This window comes from Saccostrea echinata, unplaced genomic scaffold (genome assembly GCF_033153115.1).
Source record: "Saccostrea echinata isolate AGI-Se365-2 ecotype Australia unplaced genomic scaffold, CSIRO_AGI_Sech_v1 ptg000002l, whole genome shotgun sequence".
Classification (NCBI taxonomy): Eukaryota; Metazoa; Mollusca; class Bivalvia; order Ostreida; family Ostreidae; genus Saccostrea; species Saccostrea echinata.
Genome location: NW_026889751.1, coordinates 7934210 through 7957164, shown reverse-complemented (window position 1 = coordinate 7957164; position 22955 = coordinate 7934210). Strand labels below are relative to the sequence as shown.

Sequence of the window (22955 nt, the reverse complement as noted above, 5' to 3'; positions counted from 1 at the left end):
CTTTCAAGAGGTAGTGAATTTTGTGACCTGTTTCTTGCAGGAATCTTGTGCATGTAAAAGATTTCAATAGTACAGGGGAAACAAGATGAAATATTCAACACGAAAATAAAATAATCAAAATAAGATGTCGGTTGTTTTTTTCGACGTAGATATATCTGTGATGATTAGCGATATCACATGCATCGTAGATCAGACAAACCAAAGGGTCCGTTCTGTTCTCCTATCTGGGCTTATCTCGTGACGTGTCACAGATTTATCGTTACCAGAAAACCCAATATTGTATGTGATAGCCGTCAATTCTTATGGTGCCATTTGGAAGATTTTACTTCAAAGTTTTATAAAATTGACGACATTTCTGTCACTTTCAAGCCAAACAGCGTGTTTCCTAATCTCTGGACCATCGAAAGAGAGAAATTCGTAATCTCGTGTGCTCTTGTTATCTATCCATTTTCATCAGTACGCATCCAGACGATGTTTACTTCAAGAAACTCGCGAAAATACATTACGCAAATGTCATGGAACCTTGTGTAAGCTAGTAGTATCTTTAAGCATCCCAATTTGTCTAATAGATAAGGATCTCACAGGTTGCTCTGGTATCTAGATATCTAACATTTGTTGAAGAACCTAATTAATATGACATTATATTAGATGAATTAAAGAAACCATGCTCTTGATGAATATTAAGTTCGAAAAACGCAGCTGACATGATAACCAGCAAGATTTTTAAATCGAACACACGCCTTTTACATCCGACAAAAAAGAAAAAAACAGGAAGTTTCACAGCAAGCATAACCTTTGTTTAAAAGACGAGTTTTCTGCAAAAAAGATAAATCACATAAGGTATAAAACGTAATCAATCAAATAAAATTTGTTTTAATGTGCAGTGCGTGCAGTTGTTGCACCATGTCGACTTTAGGATCAGTCGCCGAACTCTTTAAAAACGCGTGCAACACGTCTGCTACTACACGTTGAAAATGGTTTTTTCTGCTCAAAAATCCAAAATTAAAGATTGGAGAATGCAAAAAATGTAAAATTTTAAAGATGAACGTTTGAGTTATGCCGTCTTTGTCATGTCTAAATTTTTGAAAGATCGTATAAGAAAGGAAAGAACAGGGAAAAAACACACAGAGGTTTTAAGTCTTATTTTGTGTAAAACGTTAAAGTCAAAACATGACGGATTTTAGATTAGTGATACTTTCAGTGAAAGCCCGATCTGGACATTCCACAGCTTTGCTAGCGCTCACGTGTTGACTCGCGACGAATGTTTTAAAGTCAAATGTATCTACGAGTTTTCTTCATCCCCCAACCCCAAAATCTACAACATGCATGGGCGTGGACCCAGGGGCTGGGGTTTAGATCCTCTTTTTCAGACAAAGAAAAAAAAAACCCATACATACTTATGAGAGGTCAACAAAGGGTTCATAAAAGTATTACTGAATAGGAAGTCTAAAAACTGTCTACAGGTCTCACAAAATGGGAGGAGTGAGTTATTAAAACTGTCTTAACGATCGTGTGATGGGAACCCCCCCCCCCCCTTCTAGTGGTGGACATCCTCCCTTCATAGATTTCTGTTATTCGCTTATGACATGAGTGCCTGTTTTGCCTTTTTTCCAGCGAATTCTTCCACTTTTTAAACTCACCTTTCTGTGGTGAATAACTAGAAGTTTGTAAACATTTTATTTTCATGATTTTGTTTGACCCTCTTTTCAATTTTATGTGCTTACATTTTCTCTTCCATATTAGTTTAACATAAAATTCTCAGTAAATTAATGTTTAAAATGCCATATTTTACAATGTTTATTATGGACTGTAATCTTTTCCCAAATATTTCGCTTAGTGGTGCCCATGATAATTTCTCTATTCAATTTAAATCTGATATTTACCTTTTCCTTGGGTAAAATAAAATAAGGTCAAATGAAAAACTACACAGTCTATGAATCTCCAAAAAAAAAAAAATTCCTTCAAACATGGGCAATCATATGGTAGTTTCATGATTCAAGTACATATGATTATAAATAAATTATTTAAACCTGAAAATGGACATTTTAATCTTTAGAAACCGCTATCTAAATGAAAAATCTTTTTCCAGGATGCTGATTCTCGTTTGGATGGGGGTGGGGGTCCAAAAAAAAGATGTGTAAACAGTTTTTTTTTTATTACAAATGCATGAAATACAATAACTATTAACAGAAACAAATTGTTTACAATCTTGACAATATGGTGGACGGTCATGTAAAAGGGGGAGACAATCAAGTCCACACACACAGGTAAAAGAGAATGGCAGAATAAATTTTACAGGTAAAGAGAAAATTCATCTGAACACACTTGGAGAAAAAACTACTATTCTATATAAACATGATAAAATAAAAGAAGGTTTTTGTAATCTTACATAGACCAATTCAATTCTCTTCTAAACAAAGCCAGAAATAACAAATTATAATCAAGCAATATGTGTAATTTTAACAATAGTATGTTACAAATGCTTTCATAAGTTTATCTACTTCTGAACATGTGAAAAAAAAATAAATATGAAAAAAAGATTGGTTTTAAAAAGCAGAGGGTATTTTTCTCATAGAAAGCATAAGACTATGATTTTTTTTTAAATTGGTCCAATAACATTTGAAGTTCATTGTATGAAAACAAAAAGTTGATAATGATTTCAAGAGATATCTATGTAATCCACCAAAACCATGCAAAAATGTCCGAGTTTTTTTTTGTATTTGAAACAATAATTTTGAACAATATGTTCAGTCTTGATGATTTTTCCTTTTTGGGGTAAATATATTTGCTGAGGGCAGAAAGCACCCAGCAGAAATTGTTTTCTACTGTTACAGAGAGGAAAAAAAACAGGTGATTAGATGCACTTGTTAAGCTTATAGTTTGTATGGCACGAAATGGGTAAAATGTATGAATATGATGAATTAAGAAAATGATAGAACAATAAATGAAATTATGCATGTAATTCATTATAAAACCAATTTTATGATAAAACAATCTCAACAAAGAACATCTCCCTATTACTGTTACAGTAATGCATGTTTTGATCAAGTTGTTTAAGGATTTTAATGTACATTTTTTTTTCTTTTCTAAAGGGTGATGGGAGAATAAGAATGTCAGATAAAGATAAGTGAATTTACAAAAAGATAAATATTTTTTTTTGTTTACCTGAGGGTATCTTTCATTGTGATTTTTATGCAAGTACATGTACGATACATATTGTATTATACTTAAATTACTCAAGGCCTAGATAAATAAATAGTGTGTTTCCTATTCCAACAAAAAATAGGGTAGGTAGGTAGGGAAAACATTTTATTTTATTTTAACATTATATTAGTTAAAATTCAACTTTGACAATAAACAAAATGAGAAAAACAAAGGGTTCATTTCTTTTTCCCAAAAGGTCGGCTTACTAATGGCATTTCTGTTTAATGTGTATAGGATATGCATTCTCTCAAACACTGAAGTGATCGAGATTAGGATTCCTAATAGTGAAAATGGAATTGTTTACTTCCCGAAAGATATCAGCGGATAAATTTTTCAGGGTTGGCTCATATATTTTAGGGTTGGTCGGGGAACTGGAAACACACAATTTATTTATCTAGGCCCAATGACAATATAATACACTATACCTGGGCAAAATGCATGGATTTATTTTACAACATACTTCAGACTATGTAAACACTATATGAACATTACCCTTTTTTCTATCTGAATTTAAGAGTTCCACTTCTAAAATTTTTGGAAAATGAATAAAAATGTTACAAGCATGAGGAGGTCACTAATCAATTGACACAACACTTTCAAAGAATAACATGATTTTTTTAACTTGAAAAAATTACAGTTGTAAAACTCATTCAAGCAATTAAACTTCAACCGCATGTTTGCAATTCCTAATTCTGAACAACTTTACCATTTTCACCCCTCATAAGCACCATAATGTTGCAATTGAAAATGACTTGTTTTTCAAATGTTAACTTCCCTCCTACATTCATTATACATGTACTAATTGTATTTGCAGAACTGTCAATAAAATATTGTTAAAACTAAGAACCATTGAGAAATAAATGCTGTAAAAGATGGGTATCAATAGAGAGCTACCTTTTAATATGATGATGCATGTATAGACATCTTAAAAGGATCAGATACAAAATCAATCCTACAAAAGGAAATAATAATAGATTACTTCTGAATAAGAGGTCTATAAATCTATATGCATAAAACATAAGTAATGATATTAAATAAATTTTATGCTATCATTTTTTGAACAAATAGAAAAAAATCAGTTGTTTAATGTAGTTTGGACATGCTTGTTTTCAGGGATGATTGGGGTGAATATGGTATCCATGTAGTTATATATACATGTACTTTGATTACATTTAATTTTTCATTTATTTGCATACATTCTTTGAAAGGCAAATAGATATTTTGTTTAATTGAATTCTAGCTCTGGTAAATGTTTTATTCTTCAGCACATTAGTATTGTCTGAGATGACCCTAAATCAATGGGGGGAAAAATACCCAGGTCAAACACTGCCAAAATTCAGTAACCCATACTGTTAATTTTGCAGGATGTGGTGAAAAAAAAAATGTACTGGCCCTATAGTAATAAACACATCATATGGAGAACATTCCTCCAACAACAAAATAAATTACTATTGCAAAATATAAATATATATATATAAATAAATATTTACAGACCTACATAATCAATTCAAACAATGACATATTTTTAAAAATAAACATAATCACAGCAAGCCTCGTTAAAGATGATTTTTTTTAGTGTTTCTAGAAGCACACACACAATGTGCTGTGCTAGCTGGTACACTGGCTCGAAGCACACATAAGCACAATAGTGCTGGCACAGTGAACACAGTTCCTCAACACTGGGCTATCACAGTCCATAATTACTGCACAATATTGAGCAGTTCACTTCATGGTAAAGTCAACAATAAAGACAACTATTGCACATTCTGAGGACAATGTTTCCCTCAATTCATTTACGTGTTTGTGCAGTTTCATGTCAGTGTCATTAATTTTTTCATACTAGAAAACAGAAAAAGTAGATTTTTTCTATAGCTATGATGAGGTTTCTGATTCTGCCCCTTTCATATACCACTGATCTGAATTCTCAATACACACAACAGTCACTGGGTCTGTAGCTATGGTTACTGTTTTCTGGGGCCCAGACCGACTGGTACCCGGTGAATTGGTTCCCGGTCTCCGTGATGATTGCCCAGGAATAACTCTGTGAGCAGATGGTCTTGTGTTGAGCAGAGACATAGTGTCCGAATCATCAGATTTAGGTGAACTACTGCTTTCTGATGTTGACAATGGAGCATCTATATTATCTAAATCTAAATAATTTCTATCCCTGGACAACAACTGTTCTATCTGAACTCTCAGGTCTGTGAAATTAGGACGCTCTGATGGACTCTCTATCCAGCATTGACGCATGATGGTATATCTAAAAAGGAGTATTGCAAAAATAAATTGACACACTCTAAAAAAAATGAATGTTTTCAATCACTGAATGATTAATCTTAATTTTGAGTTTTACTGCATTGGTCACATTTTTCAGATAAGTGCTTTGAAATTCTTTGTTGAGATTCTACCTCCTGCTTGATCAGTTGCTTTGCATCAAATACCCCTCAAAAACCATGGCATATCTTGTTTTGTCAGTAAGAAAAATAAAGGGAAAAATTCGAGTATTTCATTCAAATACTGATAATGCAAGTGCAGACAACATTTCTTAAAGCAAAAATATCACATACTCAGATAAAAGATCTTTGAAATTCTTGAATTTGCCCCTGAGTTGACAGAGCTAAGTAAATACAAACGTGTTCCCACAACAGTATCTTAGATAAAGAAAAATATAACACCTCTTAGTATAAACTGTTTGATCCTATGTACAGCCATGTCTTTTTAAAGCACGTCTGCACAATTTCAAATGACTGACATATCTAAAGAGTGCAAAAAAGTCAATCTCTATATATGCTCCCTTATTCTTCATTATTGAAATTTTTGAAAAAAAAGGGGGGGGGGGGGGATAACTGCTTTAAGAATCCGTATGCTGCAAAAATAATTTTTATTTTCACTCTTTAACAGAATTCTTCTGTAGTATGATTTGCCTTAATTTTGCAATATATAGAAAAGATGGGATAACAAAGCAGGTGTCTGGATATTAAGTGGGTTTGACTGTTTTGGACTTACAAGAGTGCTATCATATAGGTATATGTACATGTTATCTTAATCCAATATACACCTACATCCTGTTCGCAAAAGCCTTGGTGGAGATACAAGTTCATTACAATTAAATATCCCACGAACTCACAACCTGAAGTCTATTTCAAGCCCCAAAAAACAAACTGATAAAATGCTAAGATATTAACCGGAAAAGAACTTAGATTCTAAAACTGATGAAAATCATAGTAGGGCGTGACCATTTATGCATTATTTTCTTTTTAAATATATCTTATTGTTCGCATCCTGTCTATATCTCAAGGATATTAATGCTTTAATTGAGAGAATAATAAGAATATATAAATGAAATCTCTTCTACATTATATTATTAAAATTGTCTGAATTCGATGCTTATGTAATGTCTATTACTCTTATGTAATAAAAATTTAATGCATTATCAGATTTCCCTCAGCAATAAAGTTGATCATCATAAAATACATATCCTTGTGCTGTGAACCCTTTCTCATACATGTATCTTATGAATCAAACATCTTTATGACCCCATATTTCATTGCACATTCAAGGTGCCAAATTACGTTACAATGTGATTGCAGCTTGTTCAAAAACATTCCACTTGGCAAAGGATCTGATACAAAGTGGACCCCAAAAAACTGAGACCTTGATAGAAGAACTAGGAAGAGAGATACATGTAGGGGTGATAAGAGATGAAGAGTACAAGAAAATGATGCTGAGTGGAGGTGACCTTGACAAAGGGAGGAGAAAAACTGCTCGAAATTAGCAGAAACAGCAGCCAAAACAAAGTAAAAAATAGGGGCATAACGGCTCATCAGGTAGATACATAATTTGTGCTAAATGCTCGCTGGTGACATTTTGAGGTTGAGGAATAAGGAGGTTCTGTCTGGAAAATTTTCAATGCTGACAACAAAAGAACAATACAACTGACAAATTTATAGTTTCAGTAGAGAGATTTGCATACATAGTTTGAGTTTTGTTGGGATCCACACCTGCTGAGAAATTTTATCACATTTCCTGTGTAGAAGGAGGATAAAGTTCCCCCACCTTGTCAGTCTGTCTGCCAAAATTTTCATCAGTCAAAATCAAATTGAGTTAATTTGAAGAGGTCTAATACACTGTTTGATAGCTGACAAGGTAAACAAACCAGTTCTAAAGTCATTGAGCGCAGATGGGGGAAATGTTTGAAGACACAGCAATTGAAAAACACCCTAATCCAATTAGCTGTGAAAGAGGATAGAGATAAAAATATATGTTTCAGATGATAGTAGGCCAGTATGGTGCCTCTTTACCCATAATGCACTGCCTGAACCAAACAACACTGGGTTTGACCTTGATAATGAGGGATGACCTCCAGCATCTGCTTCTAATGATTTGAATGATGTAATAAAATGTTTTTTTTAGATACATTTTTTTTTTACTTACAATTCAGATGAACAATTACTGGGTTTCTCCATCCTGTATCCATTGGCTAGAACATAGTAAAGATCTGCTAATGCTATGTTTGGGTATGGGGAGCCACCTGTCAAAAATAAAACAATTTATTGACAAGGAAACCTGACATTGTTAAGCAGTTTTGTTAGGATTACAGTAAATATTTACTAATTTTAAAAATTACTGTAATCCTAAATCCTAAAAATTACAGTAGATTTTCTCCCATGAAGTTTGAGATAATGAGGTTTGACTGTATATAACTTTTTCATAAAAACATGCATTTCATTATTCAAGTACCCTGGTAGCTGTGTTTGCTTTAAACATGTAATTTAAAATCACTGCAGAAAATGAAATCTGTGTTCGTATTGAACGTATAATGTATTTACATGCACGTAACATTGCAACCCTCCTAAATATGCACTATGTTTCTCTTACCCATTGTGATGATCTCCCACATCAAGATGCCAAAGGACCAGACATCACTCTGGGTGGTGAAAATGCGGTCCCTCAGGGACTCGATAGCCATCCACTTGAGGGGAAGCTTGCCACTGGTTATTTTATGATATTGGTTGTCATTATAAATGTCCCGCGACAGACCAAAGTCACAGACTTTAACAATTTTGTCGTAACCTAGAAGGACGTTTCTGGCTGCTAAATCACGGTGAACATATTTCTTTGCTGCCAGGTATTCCTAAACAAAATGAAAGTTGATTTAAGAAAACTTATTTTTAATTATGATGGAAGAAAAATTTACTTGCAAAAATATTCTCCATTTCTTGGTGAAAATTAGTTGTGTACTAGTATCTCACAAAGAACAGTCATTAAGAACTTGAAGAACAGACGTTACTTGTATTCAATTAAGAAGAAACTTAAATATAACCCAAACATGAATTTAGTTTTAGTGACGTATCAATATATCTGAAAAATGAAAATTCTGACAGAAAAAAACTTTGCTAAAAATTATATACATTATACATGTATTTTAATGCACCTAATTCATATACAAGTTTCCATAATTGAACCTAAACTGTCTAACTTCTATTGAATAAATCTAAAAAGCTTAACCATCTCGTTCCTGGTGAACTCATGAACCCAATAAAATCAAACAAAAGATACTCAAAGTTTGATAAAAATATGATAAAATTCCTCAAACATAAAACACAGTCTAAATATGTAATATCAGTTGGCAGGCATGACTTTGGAAGACATGTTAAAACAGCCTCTGTCCAATATTTTGGTTGAATTTGGGGAAGATCTGGCCTGGTATTTTGATTGCTTTGATTTTATCTCCACTGTTGTTGATAGAATGTATAGTAAAACTTTTCAAGATCACAGGCAAAACAAGTCTAAGAATGCTGAAGACATAATTTGGCAACAGCACCTCTCCTATATTTTAAGCTACACTGATAGGGATGAGCTTTGCATGTCCCCTTGGTACTGTGAAGTGCGTTTGATAGTTGGAGATTTTTTTGTTTGAGGTTAGAATGAAGATGAGATAAAGCTAAGTCGAGAAATTCTCAAGAGTTCATACAAATTGTGGTTAAGGAATGTAGGTCAATCAGCTAAAAGTGTTAAACTTCGATATTGGAAAAAGTTATACATATACCTCATCATTAATATGATTAAAAGACAAGCTTCCTAGTAAGAACAGAACACAATCATGATAATGTGTCAATTAAAATTGGTTATATGGGACATAAAAATTATGAAAGAACACCTATAACTTTTTCAACTAATATATAAAATCCTTTTATAATATTCAAGAACACATCAAATTGACCAGTGTGCACTACATGTTAGACAATTGAGATAATTTTCTGATGTGAATTCAGTTAAAGTACATGTAAACTAACCATTGCCATGGCAGTTTGTCTGGCGAAGGACAACATGTCCGCTGGAGTTATAACACCACTGTCAATACCCCCACTCTCATCCATTAGGGAGTATACCACTTCACTGGGACGGCCTATACGCTTCTGGAAATCCCCTTCTAAACGACACTTTCTGCAAGACAAAATATAAGACAATGCTACGATTATGTGAGCACACTCTGAGTTCCAAATGCTAATACATGCTTCACCCATTTTCAAGAGTATCTGACATTCGATCAGCATTTTGAAAGCAAGGAGTCAATAGGTATAATAAACCACAAAAAAAACTTACTTAATTTTAGATAATCTTTATTATAAATATCTGCAGTAATTAAAAATAATTCTTCTAAAATTGATGTTTTACATCTGGTAAAATCTGAGCCAACACAGACAGGAAAAATTATCAAAGAATCTACAACTGGCTGGAGGTTTTAGGTAGGAAATTATCAATGTCTGACAAAAACAAAAATCAGAAGACTTCAGAATTAAAATGACTTGGTCTTCAAATAATAACTAGGAATCTTTTGATATTTATCTAGAAGCTGAAAGTAAACAACTGACAGATTACAAAAATAAGTTCCTAATAAGCAGGATTTTCTCAGCCCCTCGGCCTGATTTAACTGCTCAAATTTGTTAGTTCGAATTGTTCCAGTTTTCAATTACAAAAACCTTGAAACAAATTACTGCTAGACAAAATTTTTGTATTACTTGAACTCAAGAGGGATGCATTGATTAAAGAACATTACAAAATAAAGATCTAAAAGAGCTCAAAGATCTCATTACATTAATGTACATTATTACGTAATCTAATACATTGCATTATTACTTTTTAACAGGTACATATATAGTTTTAAGGATATACATTTGGATTTCAAATTACATTTACATTTTGAAATTTAAAAAAAAAGATTTTTTTTTACATCAACATGGCACAGTAGCGCTATTAGTAGCCATCTAATGGCAATGTTTATGCTACAACGTGCAATTTCTGAAAGTTTTTGCACCAAAAAAAGTTCCTTCTGTCAAATCTGCTATTATTGCTCAACCTGTAGAATTTAATGACATTAAAAGATTAATTTTTCTATTCCTTCCTTTTTAATTTCCTTGTGTCCTGCATAGGGATGTCAATTTTGTCAATAATTCATATTCGAATATTCAATGAAAGTATTCGAATATATTCGAATATTTGATAAAAAAAATAAAATCTGTTTTATTTTAAATATGCATCATCCTACTTTCATGAAAGGTTTAGCGTAGGTATACTTATATTGAAAGTAAAATTGTATGAAGACTTTTGTAGGTGTACAATAAAATTCCATTTGATGTTTGTCAATGTTTGAAATAAACAATTGATTTAAATGTAGAAAGGGATAATTTCAACAAATGAAACGTGTATATATAGTAGCTATACAACTGAGGAACCAGTCGTCTTACCAAAGGCAAGATAGTCGTAACGGTATACTGTTCAGATTTCAATACATGTAATAAATTACAATTATCTACCTAATAAGAGATATGATTATAATCTTTGATAAAATGTTTTTAAAATATAATCAAATATTTCCATAGACAATTTTCCTAGGTAATTAACTAATTTCCCGATAATGAATATAAAACTCAGGATTTTGTACAACCCGAGATAATCAAGTAATTTACACATTTATTCTGAAATTGAGCCCTCTACAATATTAATTGCAGACTAATTCTATATCGGACATTCATTTAATGATCAATTAAATTTGTTTAGATAAGTATGTATACTCTTCACTTTTTAGACATTCAAAGAAGGTTTTCATTTTGTTGTCCTCTATTCTAGATCTGATCGTATTTAACTTATGAAAACTATGAAAGTAAGTTCTGTATTATACATAAAGCATTAAATTATTGTACAATTCATTAACACCTTACTCAAAACAAAATACATGTAATTTAGTAGATTCATAAGATAAGAAAGTACTGAAAGAAATCAGGCGATTGAAATTTATCGCTAGTAAAGTAAACAGGGATAATTCCAAAATTTATTAATCACATTACTTCTTTTTATGAAATCTGAAAAACACCGAATATTCGAATCTTAAATTCATATTCGAATATCAACTCATCGAATGAATATTCGAATGTTCGAATATTTGTTGCCATCCCTAGTCCTGCATTGAAATTGTTCAAGCAAATTAACAAGCATGAATACTTAACTGCACTCTGGGCTTCTTATCAAAGTTTAGAATATGCAGGTTTCAAAAACTACATGTTTGGACTTTCTTTTTATGAATCATCAAGATACTTGCTTAATTAACTGGAAAGCAGAAACTACAAAAAGAAATGACTACTACACCTCACATCAGTTTTGCATTAACACATTTTGAATTTTTTTTTTCCCCATTGATATAGAAGTTTATTTTAAATTCATTTTTATGTTAAAGAAAAAAAAAAAAGATTTAATTTCTTTGTTGATTCATAAATTTAACTTTTTTTTCAATCCTATTCAATTTATTGATTTACGGATTTATTTATTGATAAAATCAACTTTTTAATAATTATCTTAGCATGCTGACATCTTTAACATTTATCTTGTCTTCACATGACAAAAGTTTGTGGGCTCTTTTGGACTATATACACATAAAGTAAAAGTTTGTGTCACATGGTAAATTCAAATCAACTGTATCTCTTTCCGATTTTTCTACTACATAGTATGTTCCATTAGAATGATATGGAAATCTATCCTGTTCTTGAGATTGGAGGGGGGAATGGGTTACTTATGCTGGGGGTGAGGTTCTAAGGATTTAAAGCCCTAAACCAGTTTGCTCAGCTCTGTGTGTCCAGTAATTGTAAATTTGAAAATGTATTAATTAGAATACGGTCCAAGTAAACCATAAGAAATATATATGTACACTGCATGACCACATGCTAACCGAGTCATGAAAATAGCAATGTGCACTCTCAAATCAAAGCTCATTTTCTGCATGCCATGGAAATCTCGGAAGCTGGAACCCTCCTCTGCCTCTAATGAAATTCAGCACCCCGATTTGTCATATCTGTGCAGTGTGCTGACAGGGTCTCGTGCCAGCCATCAGATATCATAAAGGCGAATCTTACACCTTCTGCAGTCTGCACCGAGTGTGAGGTACATAAGAGAGGCAGCCATAGCTTGAGTGATTTATGAGTCTTGTTAATTTTTGATTATCCTTGGCTGACTGTCCAGTCTGACAGCTGATGAGCAAGAAGGGATGCTACCACTACAAGGAGAATGATGTAGCTCTCCTTTTACTCTCCTAGCATCCATCAAACAAAACAATATATAACCTTGTTACAATGACCAATTAATTGATGTCAATTGCTAACATTCACTCCCACTATCTATCTATTGAGAGAATGTTCCTATTGTTTACAGTTAAAAAAAGAAAGTATTTATGATTTGTTTTAGTATTGTTTATTATGTCAAAATTAGCATTAAGTAGAGAGAAAGATTTGCAATTCATGATCTGTTTAGCAACATTCAAAATACTTCAATATACTTCTTTTATTAGCACTGTATAAACTCAGGGCAAGAGGAGTTTATTATGCATGGATCTAATAAGTCTGCATTTTATTAGATTGAAAATATTTCTATTTTTAAAATGTTATCCCCAAAACAGCTGCCAATTCAGAGAGTCCAATAAACCACACAGGGGGTCTAATACAGTCAATTTGATGCATAGGAAATTCAAGATTTGTTTTGTTCTTGTAGTACATCTTACATGACAAACAAAATCAAGCCCTGTGCACTGATGCTCCCAGCCTTAGATGACTTTACCACATGTTAGTGAGCTTAAGTTTAAGTGCAGACTTTGAACAGATAAAGGGTACCTGGTAATATGTCATCGAGTAGCAGTTCAAAACTCCTCAACCATGCAAAACATGGCTGCACAGTCATTAAAGTGCATAGTAAAAAAAAAAAAAAAAAAAAAAAAAAAACCGAGGGTTAAGCCAAAATGTTTTACCCATGCTTAATTACTTGTTGAACCTTCAAGAACAATTACTTCAGCATTTTTGCTTTTCATTATCTTTCTGAAAAAATACTTTCAATCACTTTTCTGAAACAAGTCAAAAACAATTCCTTCGCCATAAATACATTGCCAATTGTTAAAGGTAAAATGAAAGCTAATTATTCTGGAACCAGATTGATTAAAACAGAGGAGCCCTACAGACAATGCATAATTTCTAACTATGCATGAAATTAGGGGCTCCCATGATCAGAAGCTATAAAGATAACACAGGAACATCTTCTGCATAAAAAAAATTTTTTCACAGACAAAATTATGACAGGAATATAATAGACGATGGCTACCTTCCACCTGACAATATACGCAAACAAACAGGCACCGTTGCCAAATTACTGTACATCTGCCTACAGCTAAGATTTACTGATCCCATCAATTTATGTTCAGTTAAAACACTTTCTGAGTCTTTTCCTACTCTAAATAATCTGGGCAATCAACAGAAATATCTGGCCAATACATGTAATGTATAAATGGATACAGGCTATTCCAAGGACATGCAGATTTATGTACCATATGTACATTTCATTGTATATAAATTATACTAAGTAGTTCTCTGAGTGGCATTCTGTTTCAAAAGTTCAAAGATTGCAACTACATTTTCAAGTTCAGAGACCTATGTCTTCTTGGAACTCTTTATTTTTTGAATTTTATTGAATTTATTTTCTTAAATTGCAAAGCATTTGGAAAGGTATTTTTTTAAAGATCCCCTGCAAGTTTCGTTATGCAAATTTCATGCATTTCCTAAATAAAATGTTAGATTTGAAAGTTTTTAGTCTTCAGTGAACCCATTTACACCAATTAAGAACCAATTGCTCTCAACTGAAAAATATAATTCTAAAATCAGAATCAATGGCAACTCTCAAGTAGAACTGAGTCCTATTCATGACTTCAACTTAGGGATATTAATCCCTAGAGATGCATAAAAATGCTTCATTAAAGAAAATCTAATTTTACTGTAAAAGCTGGGGGAATTTCTTGCTCAAAATACACAGAGCCTGTCATCAATAACAAATTTATGTTAAGACTTTTACATGTATTCATGAACAATGGTTGCTGAAGCCTCTTCTTGGATACTGTCATATATAAATATTCCATTAAACAACTATTGCTGAAGAAAATAAACGTATGATCAACAATAGATAAAAAAAAAATGCAATTTATTTTTGCATAAAGTAATTCTTCGTACAAAAATATAGTTCTTAAACCAAATACTGAAAAGTACCGTACTCATGACTAGTTGAAATTACCCAGGTGGTCTAAGTTACACCACCCTATACCCTTGTAAATTGATGGTTTGACAAGTTTAAGTGACCTTGGTGTAAGATGATGAACTGAAGGAAGTTTACAACTCAAATCTAAAGAAACCAGAACCCCACTATACAAGATAAGCTTTGGCTGACTTGTGTTTTTTTTTTAGGTATAGTGCTAGATGACAGGATGTATAGTAATGTACTCCATGCCACATCTGTCCTTCAACATACAACACAAGGTCATTCTTGGCACAGAACCATAATTTGGCCTTGGTGACTTTCTAGCTTCTCTTAGACATAAATTTCCAATTCTTAACTTCAATGTTTTAAAGATTTTTCAACAAAACATTTATTTCTCTTCTTTATGATAGTTCTTTGACTTCCAGATCCTGAATACAGTGCTAATGACCATTTTACTAGGATTTGTAAATTTGACATGTAGTATGTTTATTTCATGTTAGCTTTTACATGCAACTCAACAAATATCACCCTTCCCTCTTATTTTCAGATCAATTAACCCTACCCCTTCTAAAAAGATAAAAGCAGCCACTATAGGCATCAGTCAAAAAACACATAAATTATTTAGGGAAAGTGTTAAAAAATTACAATATAAAAATCTCAAGCCAGGAAAAATCAGATGGCCATCAGGTTTTCACCGAGCCCTGCAGGGGGGGAGGGCAATATTATCAGCTATAGGGTCATGTGTTACTGGTATGGCCTGCTGTGGTGATAATGGCCCCAAGTGCAAAACAGAGAAAGGCAAAAAAACTGCACACCACCATATAACCCCCTAGCATAATCATATGGCTGATTAGGATGTAATCTGCTGATGTATCCTGTATAATGTATCTGCTAAAAATTATTTTGATATCAGAATTGTGCATCAAGGCAGGGTTCTTTGCCTGTCTGGCTCAGCAGAGCAGTCAAACAGTAGGGGATAACCAGTGTTGCTTTAACATATACTGCACCAGGCTGGATTTCAGTGGCTGAGCTTTTGCAATATGAAAGTGGGGTAATCTGCCATAGATAAGGCACCTCAAATACAGAACCTTTCCTTGTTTCTATTCCCTTAATTACTGCAAGTGCCACTTTTCTATTACTTTTCAGTACTGCACAACAGATAATTTGAATTACAACTGTGTGTTTGCTTAATTAAAAATGCCTCAGTTCAATTACAATTACCTCATCAATCACCTTCACTGACCCACATTCTTAAGTTCACCTGAACCATATTGGAGAAATTCCCTGGGTAGGGGTCTTATTGCTTTTTTACAGTTTCTTTTATTTCAGGTCCCAGTTAATGAAACAAATATGAGTTGCTGCCTTTGAGAATCAATACCTTCAAACATCCAATATATCCACAGACTTTGACTTGAGAGGGAGACCCCCTTCTAGGCAGGAATTATCAAAGACATTTTCAAAGGTAGCTTCTCTTTTTAGAGTGGACCCAGGTCTCAAATGATACATTTAAATTAGTAATGAATTTTCAACAAAGTACTTAAGTGGAACACTCCCGGAGTGAGATAGTCTACAGACAAAGATGCCATGTCCAATTACTGCCTAAAGAATCTTCCAAGAATAATTTAAGAGTCATGGTCAGCATCATTTAAGTCATCATTTATAATGCAACTATATGTATTCTGTTCTTTCATAAATGCACATAAAGTTAACATTTTTAAAGCACATTTTGCACTATTAAAATACACTGACCAATGAAAAATCATAAACAAATAAAACTGCAATGCATGCATCCAAAAAAAAACAAAACAAAACAAAACAAAACAAAAACAAACAAACAAACAAACAAAAAATAAAAAATAAATAAATAAATAAAAAAATAAACAAACTGTTGATCAACCCCAATAGCCAAGAATGTCTTAACAAATAGCTTGATTGGTACTTACTTCAGAAAATTTTGAAGGTTTCCATAGGGGACATATTCCATCACCAAAGCTATGGGTTCTGACAGAGTGCAGGCCCCTGACATGGACACAATATTTGGGTGAGAACCGATTCTTTTCATCAAGTTGATCTCAGCCAAAAGATCTTCTTTGTAGGATAAGGGTGCACTATCTGTAAAGTTCAACAATTAAATGTTTTGTGGGAAAAAAACCATCAAGTAAAAAATATACATCTTTATTTATTTCATACAGTTTTCTGAATCATGTTTTTCCTTGCATTCATACCATTTTACATGAGATATTGAAGAGTAAATATACATGTAATATTCTTTTTGAAAGACTATGTATTCATTTAAGCTCACATACATTCGAGTATAACCTAGCTTTCTTGTATTAAAGTTTTACTCCTTTAAGATAGTAAACATAAAAATGACTAAATTGTAAACGTGACAATAACTATCAAAATCAAACTCTTGTGATAAGATTTTCTTATCTTTGAACAAGGAAAAAAAAAGATAGGAACAAATGCATTGAGGCACATCTTCCAGGTTACTAGTTCACAATCATCATTTTGTAATCTTCCACTGGATCATTTAGACTGTGTTGTATGTCATTTATTTAAAAATTATCTGTATATCCCTATCTTATTTCTACCACTCGTACACCTGTTTCCTCAAATGATTTAAAACTACTGTTAATGTAAAAAAAAAAAAAAAAAAGAAAAAAGAAAAGAAAAAAGCAACTAAACAGAGGATTTTTTTTTCCATGGGCAGAGAAATTTTTATCTATTTGTCCCTAGTTGTTATTAGGTCATATTTTTACCCATTTACTGCCTTGCTTCAAAACTTGCAAAAAGTTTATGGATTTCAATGACATTTTAGATAAAGGTGTATTATAAGTAGCTGAACAAATAAGACCTTTTGAGTCTTATCTGAAAATGCAAGTTACTTTAATATTGCTTGTTTTTAATATACTAGAGAATCATTTTAATTCATTGGGGTCGGGTCAATGTTCATGGACAACTCACTTTAACTGGTTCATGGGGATGTGAACAGTGATTTTGTGGATAACTTATACATATATATATATATATATATATACAGAAGATTCTATGGAGACACTGACAAAGTTATTGTTCGCGGGGATGTAAAGCGTGACCCACGAAATCTACCAATATTGGTTCCTACCAGAAATTTTATATACAAAGGAAACATAAAAATTGATTCTGAGCTAATTCTATATGGTGACCAGCCTCACCTCTCACTAATTTGATGGCTACTCTTTGGTTCTCATAGTAACCAGTTACCACTTTCCCAAATGCCCCCTGGCCAATAGGACTGCTGAATTTGAGGAGGCGAGGATCCAACTCCCACTCATCGCTAATCACCAGTAACTGATTAGAATAATCTACCTTACCTGTAAAATAAAGAAAAAGTACAGAAAAAAAAACACCTTGTGTATTTGTATCATTTAATTGTTAACTTGTGTATTCTAAATGATATTGCTTTTGATCGGCATTAGGCTGTTTGATGCACTTCATTATATAAAAGTATCCTTGATAACTTGTATTATAAGTCATCATTAGGATAATTAGTTTTCCATGGAAATACTAAAAAACAAATTTTCTCTATATTGTCCCTGTTTTAAACTTATAGCCAATAAATTTTATATCTGAATTTGAAAGTCAATCATGGGAGTTATATATATATCATTCCTATTCCTGTTCAACAAATCATCATGAAATTTAGTGTATTACTATGTTATATAATTTTCTTATTGAAAGTTATTAAACACACTGATGGAAATTGATGATGAAACAGAGTTTCTCAAGCTTTCCCGACTAACTCAACTGATGACCATTATTTTCTTACACCATTAATGTGGGATTTACTTAAATATTGCTGCCGACTTTTTTTAAACTATACTCAATTAAGATCTGAAAACTTGGTGTGTTTTTCAATGTTGTTCAAGCAGACTTGCGTAAATGAAAACCCTTGTTTGTGCTTCTTGAATAATCATTTGTGGGTATTTAGTGATTAAGGAAGAAAGTGAGGAAACTAATGAGAATGTGCCAGGCTTACTCCAATTTTTTCCCCATGTTTTCAAACAAACAATTGTGAGAAAGACATAATAATTTGCAATGCTCAGTGTCTAATATGTTTCTAACAAGCAAAAATAACTACCCATTGATTTCGACAATTATAATTGCTCAAAAACATAATTTTAAAGAAATTTTGAAAACACCCAGTTAATTTTTTTCCTAAAGATATTTCAAAATCAGTATCATTTTTTTCCCTAAAATAAAAAAAATATATTAAGTTGAAAAAAAAAAAGAAGAAAAAAACCCCCACAGAAGTCAAAGTTTTAAAAGATTCTGCTATAATTATCACATAATAAAAGAAAGTTCTTTTTGTAGAAAGAACACTAAAATCAACATGCTTCTAGGTGACTTAGGTCACCTTTATCAGTCGCTGCCAAAATCAAAGGGAGAAAACTGAAGCGAGAACTTCCTCTGCTCTCCAGGATCCACCAAATTCAAGACAATTAAATTCGTGTAAAATTACACGAGCAGGAAAAGGAACTGGAGAGCCAAAGCACCTGAATTCTGTTAATAAGGCCCTGTGCCAAAAACATGGTTGGATGAGAAACGTGATTTGTATCCTCTTTATGAAGGCACAAGATTAATTTCTGTAATACTTTCTTGCTGAAATCAAAACTTTGATCTTAAGGTGGTGAGACACGATTTTTAAGCTCCTATCCATCAAGAGTCTGTCTGGTTAGAATATCCCCTAAAACTTTTAACCTTTGAATTATTACTTTTTAGGATACAGGTTGGGAAGATTTATATACATTTATATGAAAAAAACAAACAAACAAATCACCAGTAACCTAATTCTTGTGCATAATGCACTGACCCCTTCCAAACAGTGTGAGCAAAATTAATTACATTGAGCTGCGTGAATAAAAAACGAGAAAAATAATGCCTAAGACTTAGTAATGAATTCACTTATATACACTTTCAAAGCTTTCTCATTAAGAATATTCAAAAGACCACAAAAAAAAAAAGGAAGAAAAAAAAAGAAGAACAAATAATACCTAGAGAAAAAAACTTGTTAGGAAATCTGTTGCCCCACACAAACAATGGATGTATGGCAAAAAAATGAAAATTCCTTCAACAGAATCTGAGCTCAAATTGCCACAATATATGATCTAACCAACAGGGTTTGGCCATGCTTAGATGCTTGAAGTGTAGCATCTTTTGTAACAGAATGATCACAATCCCAGAACAAGAGGACTTCAATTACAACAAAGGAATCTCTAATTTTTTTCTCTCAACTGAGAAAAATATTAAGACGGGCAACACAGAAAGCACCTGATCCTTTCCTCCAGAAATAGACAGTTCCTGTTTTCCTGACTGCAGACTGTCACAGATATAGAAAATCAAGTAGAAGTTAATCTAGATGTGTGATGAAGTGTTGACTTTTCAAGTTTTATAAAAGAAAATGTCATTTTTTTTCTTTGTGTCTTACTTTTAATTGCCAGGATTCTTATTTTTCTTGCCTTTTTCTTTTCTCTAATGAAATTTATGATCTTCAAAGAATTATATGCCTTGTCTGAATCTTTGTCGATAATATTTTCTGTAACTTTCACCTATTCCATTTGTGTTTTGAAATGATTTCATAATATCTTCTCATCTGCAAAAACTTTGTTCCTTGGTACAAATGTTCATAAAAAAATCTCTTAAAACTCGGATGAAATATGAATTTCAAAGTAAAGTAGGGCACATATAAATCCAACAATTAGGATCAACCATCAATATCCCTAATTAATAGCTCTAGAAAATTAAAATTCATCATCTAATTTACATAGAAAGAAAATATCGAAGTTCAACAGCAAACTCATCAATTGCAGATGAGGAAACCTAGTTCATCTTCCGTAGCATGTCTGCAGTGTAAACATAAATAACCATTCTTACATACATTGAATATTTCTGAGATACAGGAAAGCATGCGATGAAGTTTGATGAATTCTTCTTTAGACGATACTTCTTATCTTGTTTACTTCTCAAAGTGTGAACTTTGAAGTCAGTTTAAGAAAATAAGTGTCAGAACTCGGTAAATGCCACATTTGTAAAAGTAAAAATCATTTTTACACACAATGTATTTCTGTAATTATTGAGATGAAGCATGTTTTATATGAATATGATTAATTATACATGTATAATTGACTTGATCCAATTTTCATATTTCATCAATTTCTGATAACCCATGAATGTTGAAATATATCAAATATTACATAATTAACCTATTTGATATCAAAATTTCTACTTTCCGTAGCAGTGTTAATTTTGTTAACCATTACAATGCAAGTTCAAAAAGTTATACATATACCAAACTCATTAGTATGGTTAGTTTACAATGGTTACTTCTAAGGTTTAAATAATTTTGTAGTTTTTATTTCTTTAAAAAACTAGAAATATGTCCATAGGACATGAATGCCCCGCCAAGGGTATATTAGTAATGCAACATTTTAACACAAATTGAGAAAAGTGAGGTCAAGGTCAAAGGAAAGGTCAAGGTCAAAAAATATTGCTGCAGTTGAATAGCTTACATCAGTATGTATCAGCATATGACGTTTGATTCAGAAACTAATTTAAGAAAAGTGAGGTCAAGATCAAAGGAAAGGTCAAGATCAAAAAATGTTGATGTAGTTGAAAAGGTTACATCAGTATGTATTAGCATATGAAGTTTGATGAAAATATTATGAATGGTTTCTTTAAAACTTAGCTAAACACTAATTTAAGAAAAGTGAGGTCAAGGTCAAAGGAAAGGTCAAGGTCAAAAAATATTGATGCAGTTGAATAGCTCTCATCAGTATGTATCAGCATATGAAGTTTGACACTAATTTAAGAAAAGTGAGGTCAAGGTCAAAGGAAAGGTCAAGGTCAAAAAATGTTGATGCAGTTGAAAAGGTTACATCAGTATGTATTAGCATATGAAGTTTGATGAAAATATTATGAATGGTTTCTTTAAAACTGAGCTAAACACTAATTTAAGAAAAGTGAGGTCAAGGTCAAAGGAAAGGTCAAGGTCAAAAAATATTGATGCAGTTGAATAGCTCTCATCAGTATGTATCAGCATATGAAGTTTGACACTAATTTAAGAAAAGTGAGGTCAAGGTCAAGGGAAAGGTCAAGGTCAAAAAATGTTGATGCAGTTGAATAGCTCTCATCAGTATGTATCAGCATATGAAGTTTGTTAAAAATATCTTGAATGGTTTCATTAAAACAGAGCTAAACATTAATTTAAGAAAAGTGAGGTCAAGGTCAAAATAAAGGTCAAGGTCAAAAAAATGTTGATGCAATTGAATAGCTTACATCAGTATGTATCAACATATGAAGTTTGATTACACTATCTTGAATGGTATCTTTAAAACTGAGCTAAACACTAATTTAAGAAAAGTGAGGTCAAGGTCAAAGGAAAGGTCAAGGTCAAAAAATGTTGATGCAGTTGCATAGCCCTCATCAATATCTATCAGCATATGAAGTTTGATAAAAATATCTTGGATAGTTTCTTTGAAACTGAGCTTTGAACAGAGCTAAACGCAAAGTGTGACGGAAGGACAGACGGAAGGACAGAAGGACGGAAGGACGGAAGGACGGAAGACGGACATGACAAACACTATATGCCCCGGCCATATTCATGGCGGGGCATAAAAAAAGAAGATAAGTATCTTTTATACATATATCTATATGAGGGGTGATCAAAAAGTTTGCAAACTATCTCTATATTTACAAAAACACAATTCAGATCAAAATGAAATTTGGCATACACATAGTCATAAACATGTTCTATAGATAGCAGATGTTACGTTATGTTTGCTCCATGTTTGTGATGTCACATTGTGAAAATGACATCAATATGTAGATGACTTGTGACAAACAAGAGGCCCAAGGGCCTTAACGGTCACCTGAGTATAATACAACAATTTAGAAGTTAAATACACTGATAGATGAAGCTTTGTTGCCCTAAAACAAGAGAAGTAGGAAGATCAGGATCAACAAAATAATTAGTCTAGTATTCAGTATCAACTCATAAATTAAGTTCTAATCTGTCCCCCACTTAACACTATCACCATGCAGACGATTAACAAACTATTAGTGCTTCTGTACTATTTTTAAACCCATATTAAGACCTCTAGCATTGACCTCTCTTATGGTCTTTGAAGAACTTTTAATAAGATAAGTTA

General features: G+C 32.4%; 1 protein-coding gene across 1 annotated transcript in view; it reads right to left on the bottom strand.

Annotated features, from left to right (window-relative positions):
* Window positions 1-2170: 2170 nt before the first annotated feature.
* Window positions 2171-22955, bottom strand: part of LOC133203964 (uncharacterized) — a 44335-nt gene continuing 23550 nt past the window's right edge. The window contains exons 12-17 of the mRNA XM_061339759.1: window positions 17964-18122; window positions 16710-16878; window positions 9501-9651; window positions 8083-8338; window positions 7639-7735; window positions 2171-5464 (exon numbers count right to left, since the gene is read on the bottom strand). Coding sequence (XP_061195743.1) covers window positions 5077-5464; window positions 7639-7735; window positions 8083-8338; window positions 9501-9651; window positions 16710-16878; window positions 17964-18122 — 1220 coding nt within the window. The 3' untranslated portion in view covers window positions 2171-5076. The remainder of the gene's footprint in view (window positions 5465-7638; window positions 7736-8082; window positions 8339-9500; window positions 9652-16709; window positions 16879-17963; window positions 18123-22955) is intronic.